At 31.5% G+C, this 14451-nt stretch overlaps 1 protein-coding gene across 2 annotated transcripts in view; it reads left to right on the forward strand.

Moving 5' to 3' along the window:
* The window catches only part of EcR (Ecdysone receptor), a 174449-nt gene that overhangs the window by 100165 nt on the left and 59833 nt on the right, over nucleotides 1-14451 (forward strand). The window contains exon 1 of one of the 2 annotated variants that reach the window (XM_065513967.1): nucleotides 2127-3019. The exons of the other annotated variant lie outside the window; for it this stretch is intronic. Within the exon in view, the coding sequence (XP_065370039.1) occupies nucleotides 2191-3019 (829 nt within the window). The 5' untranslated portion in view covers nucleotides 2127-2190. Of the gene's footprint in view, nucleotides 1-2126; nucleotides 3020-14451 lie in introns of those variants that run through there. 2 annotated transcript variants of the gene reach the window in all.

Below are 14451 nucleotides of genomic sequence, written 5' to 3' on the forward strand. Positions count from 1 at the left end.
TGCTAGGTCATGCTGAATATTGAAGTTATCAGCTAAAGGAACCTGGTTAACACGTTCTAACATTCTCGTCTTGGAAAATTGCTGATGTGTTGAATATTTAGACATTTTAAAAGATACAGCATTTTTATGTCGCGTTCTAGGTCGTGCTATAAATTGAAGTTATCAGCTAAAGTAACTCATTTGCCAAGTTCTAACATCCTCATTTTGGAAAATTGTTAATGTGTTGAATGTTTAGACATTTTAAAAGACACAGCATTTTTATGTCGCGTGCTAGGTCGTGATATTTAATGAATTTATCAGCTAAATTAATTAGTTTAACATTCTCTAACATCCTCATATTGGAAAATTGCTAATGTGTTGAATATTTAGACATTTTAAAATATTTCTAGCGCATTTGTATGTCGCGTGCTAGATCATGTTATATATTGAAGTTATCAGCTAAAGGAATGCGATGGTCTGGTCAGATTTCAGCAGCTCATAATAGATAGGACAATTTTTTTTCCCACCAAATACAGAGAATTGCCTAAGCGCCATGGATATTTGGCTTTGGTGTCGATTCGGCTGGTTGTCCGGGCTTCCTATCCATTTGTCATCACAAGTAATGATTCGATGCAAAAATGATTTTCTTTTGTTCAAGCATTATTTCGGACATGCAAAATAATATTTCAAGGTCTCTATGCTTCAATTCGTATGGTACCAAATTTCACTGTTTTTGAATGAATCCTGTTTCTTTCAAATATTTTGAAATTGCTGCCTCAGTAGCTCCCAATGATTTTGCAAGCTCTTTGTTGAGTCTGACAACAGTCCTTCAATCATCCTTCAATTCATGGTCTTCAAACTTTTTTGGCTGGCCTGGGCGATCTTTGTCTTTGATATACCATCTATTTTTAATACCGCATTTTTATTTTATAAAAACTTTAAAATAACTGCTTAAAGACTTTTATAAAATGTCTAGAAAACTATTTCTAAAAAGGCTTGGTCACTTGTTATAACAAATTTGCTTTAAATAAAATAAAACCTGCCCTATTAACATCCTTAATCATTATTTAAATGTTTTTGTTAATAAAAATACAACTCTGACTATTAAAAACAACAACAAACTTGAAATATAAAGGCTCTTCTATTTAGTGGCAGCCATCTTTGTTTACATTTTGTAAAAATGTCTCTCTAGCTGTAAAACATAAACAATAGTAAGGCCAACTCTCATTTACCGTAAACAAACATAACAAATAAAGCTGCTCTCTGTAAAAGGCCGCCATGTTTGTTTACATTTTAAGCAAAACATAAACAACAGTGTTGCCCATTACATAGTATAACAAAAAACCTCTAGATTTTTACAAAATAAATAAATTGGTTAAATTTAAGAAAAATTCAAACAATTATACATTTTTTGAATAACAAAACTTTAGAAAATAATAAAAATGTACTTGATTATAGTGGATTTTAACAATTCGTTTTTGCTTAGTTAAAAAATTGTTAGCTTTTGGCTGGTTTTTTTTTATTATTTTTTTTTGTACTTGTGGTCTTCTATCAACCTGAGTGTCTGTTAACTTGGCTTTATAAGCGCTTTTTAAAGGTTGTGTGTGTTTGGCTGTGTGTATGTGTGTTTTGTTATTTGAGTATTTTAAAGTCGCGCACAAAGAATTTGAGTCTCAGAAATCACGCTTTGAATAAATTGTGTTTTATTTTTTTGTAATTTTTTTCTTGTCATATTTTTTTTCTTCTGTGATACCAAATTAAAGTTTAACCTGTTTTGTTTTTAAGACCGGTTTAAACACATATAGATTCTTATTGTTATAAAGTTTGTTTTTTTTATTTATATTTTTGTTAACGAAAACGACAAAATAAAAAAAACACTTTGCTTAATCATCATTATGAAACTCTTCAATTTTCAACAATAACAACAAAAACTTAAAATGGAATTTTTGTTAAACAAAAGTTCTTTAGACATCTAAACTACTTGAAATAAATAATAAATAACACAAACAAGAAACTTTCCTTAACAAAAAAGCAAACAAGTAAAGAAATATGGGTAATTTGTGGCTTTTAAAACTTTGTAAAATATCTCTTTTATACTTTAACCAATCCTTTCACTTTATAGCTGTTTTTTGAAAGAAAAAAATCCTTTAACCTCCCTACAAAATTACACAAAAAGGATAGAGAATTTTTCACCCCCCCAACTGGTTCCAAATGATGAAACGACGTTGGTCAAATAATGGCGGTTTTGCCGCTTTAAAAATGCTAGAAGAATCCTCCTCAGAAGTTACCTCCTCATCGAATGGTCTGGTCTTGTCCTCAGATATAAATATGTCACCCTCGTCACTGGACTCGCCCGTTTATGGGGATCAGGATATGTGGCTGTGCAACGATTCAGCCTCCTACAATACAAACAGTCATCAGCACAGTGTTATAACCTCGCTGCAGGGCTGCACCTCATCATTACCAGCCCAAACCACCATCATACCTCTGTCAGCTTTACCTCCCAACTCCAATAACAACAACTCCATAAATGGTGGTCAAAATCAAAATTATACAAATGGTGTCGGCTCTTTAAATACCAATCTAGCAGGAAATGGTAATAATAACACAGGTGGTGGTGGTGGCGGTGTTCCCGGCATGACCTCACTCAATGGTCTGGGAGGAGGTGGAGGAATTGTAGGTGGCGGTGTTAATATTCAAGTGAATAATCACAGCCACATTCACAATCACCACAACAGTAACAGTAACCACAGTAATAGCAGTAGCCATCACACCAATGGCCACATGGGTGTGGGTGGTGGTGGAGGAGGAGGCGGAGGCGGTGGTTTGTCTGTCAATATCAATGGCCCCAATATTGTGAGCAATGCCCAACAGTTATCCTCGCTACAGGCCTCACAGAATGGTCAGGTTATACATGCCAACATTGGCATTCACAGTATAATCAGTAATGGATTAAATCATCACCATCATCATCATATGAACAACAGTAGTATGATGCATCATACACCCAGATCTGAATCAGCTAATTCCATATCATCAGGTGAGTTCACAAAAAAAAAAGAGAAAGATAATTAAGAGAACGTGTTTAGCTAGGTCTAGGAATTCTAATAAAATTGTCTTCGGAAATACTTCTATGGTGAGTTGAGTCTCATTAATTTAGACCAGAGTATTTAGATTGTCGATTTTTTAAGAATTTGGACTAACATGGATGAAGTAGATATCTGGAGCAATCGACAAATTTGTTAATACAGGAAAAGTCTGGCATATTTTGATAAGATTGAATGACAATTTCTTTAAGAATTCGTTAGAATTTTGGGTATTAGGCTTCCGGAATGTTTAAATCAACGATTTCTTTAAGTTATGAGAGTAATTTTTGTTTTTGAACTTAAGGAAACATTGTTGGATCATCTATCTCATCGATATCTTTAAGGATTGGGATCACTTCCGATTTCGGACTTCAGAAATAGATGTTACAACATTTAATTGAACGCTTTAATTAAGGATGGGGAATATGCATTGCTATTTCTTTAAGGATCGGAGCTATTGTTAGTTTTGTACTTCAGGAATACCCTCTGGAGAAGTTAGGACAACGTTTTATTGGAGGATTGGGATTAACTTTGCTTCTAAACTTCAAGAACAGTTTCTTAAGCACTTAGAATAATGTTTTCTTTATGGATCGGGACTATGTTGGTTTAAGACTTCTCTGCAGCTTTTAGTCAAAGAATTCATTTAGGTCGGGACTATACGAACTATTTATTTGAGTATCGTGATTAACTTTGGCTTTGGAGTTAAGGAATAGCCTCTGAAGTCTTTAGAACAACGATTTCTTTAAGGAGTGGAACCAAATTAGGCTTTGGAGTTCAGGAATACAACGATTTCTTTAAGGATCGGGATAAACATTGATTTTGAACTTCAGGAATAGTCTCTTATGCTCTTTGGAAAACGATTTCTACAAGGATGCCTTATAATCGTTCCTATTTCTTTAAGTAACGGGACTAGCGTTGACTTTAAACTTTCGAAATAATCTGTGGAGCATTTGGAACATCGGTTTATTTAAGGATCGGGACTCACCATGGTACTGGACTCCAGGAATAGTCTCAGGAGCTTTTAAACCAAAGATTTCATGTTGGATAGGGAATATTTGATACAATTTCTTTAAGGATCGGGGTTAACATTGGATGTGGACTTCATGAACAGCCTCAGCAGCATTTATTTCGGTGGTTTAAATAAAGATCGGGACTCTTAGTCGGTATTTCCTCTAAGGATCGGAATTAACTTTGCTTTTGGGCAACAGAAATAGTCCCTGAAGCACTTAGGAAAGGGAATTCTTTATGGATATGGGCTACCCGAACCTATTTCTTGAAGGTTTGGGAATAGAGTTGATTTTAATCTTTAGAAATAATCGTGGAGCATGTGTTTATTTTAGGATCGAGACTAACCATTGCTTTCAACTTCAGAAATAGCATCAGGAGCATTTAGTTCGTCTAAATCTTTAAGAATCGCGACTTTTAGATTTTTATTCTTTTAGAATCGAGACTAACTTTGCTTCCGGACTTCTGGAATAGCCTCTGTTGCACTTAGGACAACGATTTCTTTATGGTTGGGTATAACGTTTGATTTAGGACTTCAGAAATAGAATTTGCAGCATTTAAACCAAATATTTCATATTGGATAGGGAATATTTGACACTATTTCTTTCAGATCAGGATTAACATTGGCTGTGGACTTCAGAAATAGCCTGAGCAGTATTTATTTCGGTGGTTTAAATAAAGATCGGGACTATTAGTCGGTATTTCCTCTAAGGATCGGAATTAACTTTGCTTTTGGGCAACATAAATAGTCCCTGAAGCACTTAGGAAAGGGAATTCTTTATGGATATGGACTACCCGCACCTATTTCTTGAAGTATCGGGAATAAATCTGATTTTAATCTTTGGAAATAATCTGTGGACCATTTCGAACATCGATTTACTTAAGGATCGGGACTAACCATGGTAGTGGACTTCAGGAATAGCCTCAGGAGCATTTAGTTCGTCAATTTAGTTAAGAATCGGGACTATTAGATTTTATTTCTTTTAGGATCGGGACTGACTTTGCTTTGAGACAACAGGAATAGATTCTGAAGCACTTAGAAGAGGGATTTCTTTATGGATATGGACTACCCAAACGTATTTCTTGAAGGATTGGGAATAAAGTTGATTTTAATCTTTGGAGATAATCTGTGGAACATTTAAAAAATTGGTTTATTTAAGCATCATGGCTCTTGACTTCAGGAATAGTCTCAGCAGCATTTAGTTCGTCAATTTCTTTAAGAAACGGAACTATTAAATTTCATTTCCTTTAGGATCGGGACTGTCTTTCCTTCAGGAATAACTTATGAAGCACTTAGTAGATGGATTTCTTTATGGTTGGGTAGAACGTTTGATTTACGACTTCAGAAATGAATTCTGCAGCATTTTAACCAACGATTTCATATTGTATAGGGAATATTTGACACTATTTCTTTAAGGATCGGGATTAAATTTGGCAGTGGACTTCAGGAATAGCCTGTGCAGTATTTAGTTTAGCGGTTTATTTAAAGATCAGGACTATTAGTTGGTATTATCTTTAAGAATCGGGACTAACTTTGCTTTTGGGTATCAGAAATAGTCCCAGAAGTACTAAGGAGAAGGATTTCCTTATGGTTGGGTATAACGTTTGATTTAGGTGTTCAGAGATGGACTCTGCAGCATTTAAACCAAAGATTTCGTATTGGATAGGGAATATTTGTTACTATTTCTTTAAAAATCGTGATTAATATTGGCTATGGACTTCAGGAATAGGCTGAGCTGCATTTAGTTCGGCGATTTATTTAAATACCAGGACTATAAAATGTTATTTTCTTTAAGGATTGGGATTTACTTTGCTTTTGGACTTCAAGAATAGCCTCTGAAGCACTTATGACTACGATTTCTTTAGGGTTAGGTATAACGCTTGGTTTAGAAGTTCAGAAATATATTCTACGACATTTTAACCAAAGATTTCCTATTGGATAGGAATTAAATTTGGCTTTGGATTTCAGGAATAGCCTCATCAGCATTTAGTTCGGCGGTTTATTTAAAGATCAGGAGTATTAGATGTTATTTTCTTTTAGGATCGGAGCTAACTCCATCTAAAGAGTCTTTTTATGGAAGTTAATAAATACGTTTCTTTATCAGCTGTACTTTATACAACCAACTCCAAACATCCTGGCTGTAGGAAATAAAGGAAAAATTAATTTTCCGAATAAAATTGAACCAAGATCCAGAATTCAATGATAGTTAATGCAGCAATGACAGTTTTTCTCCAAACGTTAACATATTTTTATTGATGTCACCAAGGCTCAGCAGCAAAAGTCTTCGTTGTCAACATCCTGGATGTAAGAATGAAATTTTTCAAATAAAATTAAATTCAAATGCAAAATATACATCCAACTGTGGAGAAAATTAGATCTACTTCATATGAAAATATGTTTTTTACAACAATATTTTCTTTTCTTACAAAGTTTTCGAAAAAATTTCCGACATCCTGGATGTAGGAATACAATTTTCCAAATAAATTTGAATGTTAATCCAAATTATGATCCAATTTAGCTCTACTTTATGCAACAAAAGCATTCATCCCTTTGTCTTACAAAGTTTTCGAAAACATTTCCAACATCCTGGATGTGGGAATAAAATTCTGGAAAAAAAACTTGAATTTTATTTCAAATTATAAACCAATTTAGCTCTACTCTATTTAAAAATATATTTTTATTATGTCGTAATAGCAAAAACCTTGGTCTCTTTATCTTACAAGGTCATTGAACAAATTTCCAACATCCTGGATGTAGGATGGAAAGAGAGAAAGTAAATTTCCTAATAAACTCATATTGCAAACCCATCTAACTGTAAAAATATCTCTTTATAAAACTTGTTTAGTCTTAGCATTAAAAGTATTTGTATTTTTGTTTTACAAAGACTTCAAAAACGTTGTAATCATCCAGGATGCAAGAGGGGAAGGGAGAGGGTTAATTTTCAACTAGAATTGGGATCAAAACTAAGGAAAATTTATTTATTATCACTAGAAACAAGATTTCCATATAAGTTTTAAAGACTTAGTTGAAAAATTATTTTTTTTTTGCTACATCCAGGATATTTTAGTTTCAAAAATTGTTGTTTCTTAAGCTTTGCTAGCTTCCTGGATATTGGAATAAAGGAAGATTGTAAAATTTTCAAAAGAAATCATATTTTTATTGAACTTTGAAGGTTTTATTTCAGAAAATCCAGGTTATTTTTTAGTCTTACTTCCAATATCCTGAATGTATGAAGGGAAGGGGATAAATAAATTTTGAAATAAATTTTAATTGAATTAATTTAGCTACTAAATGTAGTTTTTATTGATTTTTTAAATATCAAAATCATTCAAGATATTCCACCTTCCTGGATGTAGGAGCTTAAAATCAATAAGATCTAAAATGCTTAAAAATTTTTAATAAAAGACTTGAATTATGCCACTTCAAATTTTTCTTCAAAAATTCTTATGTTTTCCCCCCAAAAATCCCCTTGTGATTGTAGCTAGTTTTACTATCGATTGCTTTAGTGACATTTAACTAACCTTGATATTGAGTCCTTGACCAACTGCAATATGTACTTTACCTAGTTTCAAGTAATAATTGAAAAAAAAAACTGCAACAAAAATGTATACATAGCAACAAATAGACGGCAAATTTAGGACAGGGTCATATGAGAAAAAAATATAAAAACCCAGCAAGCAAACATATTGTTACAGCTTGATTTTATTATAAAACTAAACTAGAATTTTTTATTATTACCCAGCAAGAATGAATTTTCAATATTAATAAACAAATTTTATTATGATTTTATAAAGAAAAATCATCTTAAAAGTATTTAAACAAACAAAAAAAACACATAACTTACCTTGTCCTCCGTGACAATGATGCACTTACGTTAGGTCAAATATTACACTCGTAACCTAAATTCGTTAAAATACAAAGAGACACACTTAGCAAAAAGCATACATTTTATTATATTAAGAGAGCAACACACAGATAGAGAGAAAGAGCGAATAAGCAGTGCATATAAAATGCAGGCATGCATGCATGCATCAATAAACAAATTGTTATGTTTACAATTTGTTGTTGTTTCTTTCAGCTTCAGCTTCTTCTTCTGTTTTATTTTTGCTGCTTCGTGTTCTGTAATGTAATGCAGCCAGCCAACTAACGAACAACAACAACAACTGCATACTACTAAACATAGTCACGAAGTTAAATCGTTTAAACAGCAACTACAACAACATTCATTTTTACGAACAAGCGGTCAAAGTCATCATGTGTTTGTTTCGTACTTTTTTTTTTCATTTATATACAAAAATAAACGAGCATGTTGTTGTTGTTGTTGCTGTCTTTGCAAATTTACTTTACATGAAGGACATTTTTCGCACTTGGTTAATTTTTGTGATAGTGGCACGCACTCATAAAAAAATAACAAAATTTATTAAAAGAAACATTAATAAATTAATTTTAATTAAAATTAATAATAAAAATAAACACTTTTAGTAGAAATTGTTTGCATTTATAAATAATTCAGGGAAATTTAAATAAAATTTCCCTTAAGCCTGTTAACATCTCTGCTTATTAAAAAACAGGGCTGTTTCTAGTCTTCAAATTAACATTTTTTTTAATATTTATCTTTGATATAAATAAATTTTTATTAAAACTTTATAATTTAAGCAGTTAGCTGTTATATTTTTTATGACTTATTTGTTTATTTTATAATTATTACGTTAAGTTTGCATTTACGTTTAGCTATGTTTAACCATATGTATTATTTATAAAGAATTTATAGCACATTTATAGCAAAAACTAAAAAAAAACGGGGTGGACGAACTATTACCTCCATACTATTTTGTTTTCGTTTATTTATTTAAGGAGTGAGATCGAAAAATTCTTAACATACATATATGTTTATAAAAAAGAAACCACTAAACTTACAGCTTTAATTTTTTTTTTATTTGATTGAAATTATTATTACAATTTACAAAAAAAATTATTTTTATAGTTTTAATCACTAGTGATGAAATTTTGAACCTTTTTCGGAAACCCTTCCATTAACGTTTTTATAGTGCTTTCTGTCACTTTGCTCGAACATGTAGTCCATCTCCGTTTAAAATCTACCACACTTTTGGACACCTTTTTTGTACTCTTCAATTCTCTTTTAACAAGAGCCCAATATCTCTCCACTGGCCTTAGCTCCGGGCAGTTTGGAGGATTTGCCTCTCTTGGTACAAATACCACATTATTGTTCTTGTACCACTCAAGGGCTTGTTTGCCATAGTGACAGGATGCCAAGTCAGGCCAAAAATAAGTGGACACATTATGAAGTCTTATGAATGGAAGCAGCCTTTTTTGTAAACATTCCTTGATGTAAATTTCGGTATTTATAGAGCCCGTTGTAACAAATGAGTGGCTTCTTTTGCCGCAACTGCATATTGCTTGCCATACCAAGAACTTTCTGGGAAATTTTGTCTGCTTTTGGGTCCTAAACTTTTCTTCAACATTCCCTCGAGCATCAGCAACATAAAATTTTTGACCTGGAAGTTGCGAAAAATCTGCCAGAACATACGTTTCGTCATCCATTATGCAGCAAGAATATTTTTTTATAAAACTTGACTTCAATTTCCGTGCTCTGTTTTTGGCCTCTAAATTTTTAGTAGCGTTCCTGTCAGGAACTTTTTGAGCCTTGTATGTTTTTAAACCTGCATTAGCTTTAACTTTTCGTACCAAATAGTCCGAGCACTGAGCTAACCGGGCTGCTTTCCTACCGGATGTGTTGGGAGCTCTTTTGAAAATGCGTTCTATTTTTTTGGCTTTAGAAACATCATGTGGACCATTCCTTCTACCTGAACCAGGTTTTCTATCAACTGACAAGTTCTCCCGGTACTGTTTAATAACATTGGAAACAGTTTGACGGCAGACCTTTGTATGCTTGGCCAACTTTTTGTAAGACCAAGTTGGGTTTTGTTGAAAATATTTAATAATTTCAGTACGCACTTTTTTCTGGTCACTCATTTTAATCAGATTAACAAAAAAATTAATATAATTGACATTACACATAATAACTGACATGTTTTTCAAAGGTAACTTGATCAAAAAAAAATTCAAATAATACTTGGGTTAAAAAATGTAATGAAAAACGTGTGTTAAGAATTTTTCGATCTCACTCCTTATATATATGTATTTTTTTTAAATAAACAGCAAAAATTAAATTTGTTTTTGCTGTTTTTTTTTATAGTTTTCGTATTTTTTTTTAATTTTAGTAGTCATTGCACTCTCATGCACATGTTGTTGGGCTGTTCGGTTCGTTCATTATTCATTTCAGTTTGTTTGTTTGCAATTATTCTTGAGTACAGCGAATTTAAATGATTAATTCTATAAATTAAAAAGAAAAAATTCTTTGGAACTCCAACATCCTGGATGTAAGAAGAAAAGGAGAAAATAAAATTTCCAAATTCAATTGAATTAATAACAAAACTAAGAATCCCAATCAGGCAAGTATCCAGGTCCAACATTTGGGTAGAAATAAAGTAAAATTTATTTTACATTTTTCGTTTTTTTCTTTTTATATTAAAACTTTTCGGTTTTGGGGGGAAAATTTCCTTTTTTCACCCCCTGGATCCGTGCCTGATACAAATATTAAACAATTTAGCTAAACTCCATCTCCTTAATGAACTTTTAAAGCATTAGTTGAAAAAATGTTCATGTCTTTGGCATACAAAGTCATTTGAAATATGTAAAACATCCTGGATGTAAGAAGCTTTATCCTTCTTTACATCGAGAATGAATAATTCACAATAAAATTTAATTTAGATTTAAACTTTGAATCCAGCTGTTGCATAGTTTTGATGTAATTCTCCATAAAATAATGTTTTTACTAAGTTTAAGCAGAAAAAATGTTCTGCTTCTTTCCAACATCCTGGATGTAAGTTACCAAATAAAAGTTAAATATGATTCAAAATATGAATTCGGCTTTAAAACAATTTAACTGTACTCAATCTTAATTAACTCACCAACAATTAGCAATTAGACTAAATCTACGTTTAGTCATGTTACAAAAACATTAAAATCAACTCCAACATCCTGGATGTTGGCTAATGAAAAATTCCAAATTAAATTCAATTAATATCCGAATAACAAAGCCTGCTACAGACCAATTAAGCTATATCCATTTCAGAAAGTCTTGGCAGCAAAAATTTTCGTTTCTTTATCTAACGACATAATTTCCAACATCCTGGATGTAGAAAGGCAGGAAACAAAATAAAATTTCCAAATTAAATTGAAATAACATACAAAATATGAATTCCAATTTTAAACGATTTAACTGTACTGCATCTAAATTAACTTTTTGATTCAACTTATCAATAAAAGTCTTCGTATCCAACATCCTGGATGTATGAAGAAACTTATCCAAATGAAAATTGATTTGAAACCCAAATTATGTTTTTATCACATCACAGCAGAAAAATACTACTTCTCTTTATCATTATTTATCGTTAACAGCAGGATAACAGAAAATTTCCAAATAATTTCCAAACTGAACTTAGAACCATCCAAAAAGTCTTGGCAGCAACATTTCCAACATCCTGGATGTAGATAGACAGGGAACAAAATAAATTTCCAAATAAAATTGAAATAATATCCAAAATATGAATTCGAATTTTAACTGTACTTCATCTAAATTAACTTCTTAATTGAACTTAGCAGCAAAAGTCTTCTTATCCAACATCCTGGATGTATGAAGAAACTTTTCGAAATAAAATTAATTTTAAATCCAAAATATGATTTCGGCAGTGGACCATTTTAGCTCCAATCCAACCAAAATTATGTTTTTATCATGTCACAACAGAAAAATACTACTTCTCTTTATAATTTTTTATCTTTAACAGCAGGATAGCAGTAAATTTCCAAATTATATTGAATTTAGAACCAAATTATGAATCCGGATAAAGACCACTTCACTGAAATCCTTTGAAAGTTGCAAAAACATTCGTCTTTATAACTTTATATAGGAACAGAAGCCCTTAAAAACATTTCCGACTTCGTGGATATAGGAACTGGAGGATAAAGATAAATTTCCAAATAAAATTTAATCAAGATCCGATTAAAGAAGCCAGTTGCGTACCAATTTTCCATGTATAAATACATTTTTATTGAACTTATCCAGTCTAAACAGCAAAAGTCTTCATTTCCCACATCCTGGATATAAGATGGAATAGAATTCCTCGAACATTCTGGATGTGAAAGGAAAAGAAATGAAAATTTTTAAGTAAAATTGAATTTATAACCAAACTATGGACTCCTCTAAACGCCACGTCTTTGTAGAATATATATTTTTTTTGAGCTCCTTCGTTTCTTTAACTAACAAAACTCTCAAAAACATTTCCAACATCCTGGATGTAGAAAGAGAACCAATTTTTGCTGCAAAAGTGTGTAAAAAGGGTAGATAAATGAATATTGTCAATCAATATTGATTCAATATCACAATTATGGATGCTCTTGAGGACCATTGAACTAAAGGCCACTTCTTTGGAAAATATATTTGTATTGAGCCCCATCGTCTTTCTAACTTGAAAAGCCCTCAAATTATGTTTCCAACATCCTGGATGTAGGAACAGAAGGATAAAAGTAAATTTCCAAATAAAAATGAATCAAAACCCGAACAACGAAGCCAGCTACAGGTCAAAAAAATATTCTTTTATTGAACTCACCAATAAAAGTGTGTTATAAAGGAAGATCTAAGAATATTATCGACTAATATTGATTAAAGATCACAATTATGGATCCTCTTAAGGACCATTTAAATAAAACCTTTCAGAAAATTCGTTTTTATTGAACTATCGTAACAAAAAACATCGTATCCTTGTTATACGAAGCCATAAAAAACATTTGCAACATCCTGGATTTAAAAAGGAAAGGAAAATGAAGGATAACTGCAAATAACATAGAATTTAGGTCAAAGCTGAGGATTCTATTTGGGTATATTCCTCCTATAATCTCCTTCTACTAACAAAATCTCAAAGACTTATTAATTTAAACATCCTAAAGTCTTGCAGAGTTTTTTTTTGTAGCAACTTCGTCTATTTGTGGTATGAAGTTATGGAAAACATTTGAACATTGAATTTAGATCGAAGCTTAGAATAAGATATTGAAAATAATACCAAAATTCTAGATGTGCGAAGAGAAGAAAATATTGTTAAGGTGTAATCTATGTACCATTAAACTTTTATTATTGAATTTGCAAAACTTTACCTTTTTCCAACATTGTGGATGTAGGAAGGTTAGTGAATACAGAAAACTTCTAAAATTTACATCGAATATTGCCGTTTATGTTTTCTCCTTTGAATTTCTTGATCAAGATTTGCTTAATATTTGTTATTTTTAAAATAATCTTTTATTTTCACCTGTCTTGCTGAAGTTCCAGCATTCCATTTCTGATTATAATTTCTGTTTTGCTTTAATCTACTAATTAAAGCTTTTTATTTAATTTATTATCTATTTCCCTGCTAAATTCTATTAAATTTAACTGTCTTGTTTGAAATATTACATAATTTGCATTAAAAAAGAAATTACACATTCCCATGTCTGTTATGATAGATTGTGTGCGAACATGCCTGCATGCAGGCTTGCATTTTATATGATGTTTTCTTTATGTTGTTGTTGTAAATATTATTTTCGCATGCAGGCAGGCTGGCATTGTTGTTGTTGTTTAAGTGAGTGTGTGTAAATGTGCATGCATGAACTTGTAATATCTGATTATAGACGACATTTGCAATTGAATTTAAAGTTGTTTGTAGTTGTTGTTGTGGCTGCTATACAGAGTTGTATATGAGATTTTATTACTACAATTACAATAGCAACAACTTTAGCAGCATTCAGCAGCAGCAGTTGGTTGTTGTTTTTATTTTTATTATATTATTTTCTTTGTAATGAGTATAGAAAATATAAATAAAACAAAATTCCAAAACCTACCCCAAGAATTTTTTTAGTTGCTGCAGTTTTATTTTTATTATGTCACTTTTTTTTTCTTTCATTCTTTCTTACTTGCTCGTTATTGTTGTAGTTGTTGTTGTTATTGTGCTTGTTTTTCATAGTGTGCGATAAGTGCATATTGTAGTAGAAAAAGAAGAAGAATAATGACAAATAAATATGCATTTCATTGATACATATATTATAATAAAGAGAAGAGTGCATGATGAGACATGCAACTGAGGGCTAAAGAGAGGGGTGCATATTTAAATACTTAAATAGTAGAAATAAAAGAATGAAATTCATGCATGCTTTATACTGTTTTACATGACAATACAAATTATAAAACAAGATTATTTCATATAAAATGTGTATGTAAGTGCGAAGAAAAAAATAAGTTTTTAGTTGGGAAGGCAAGAATGATATGTATGG

This window comes from Calliphora vicina, chromosome 5, assembly GCF_958450345.1.
Source record: "Calliphora vicina chromosome 5, idCalVici1.1, whole genome shotgun sequence".
Classification (NCBI taxonomy): domain Eukaryota; kingdom Metazoa; phylum Arthropoda; class Insecta; order Diptera; family Calliphoridae; genus Calliphora; species Calliphora vicina.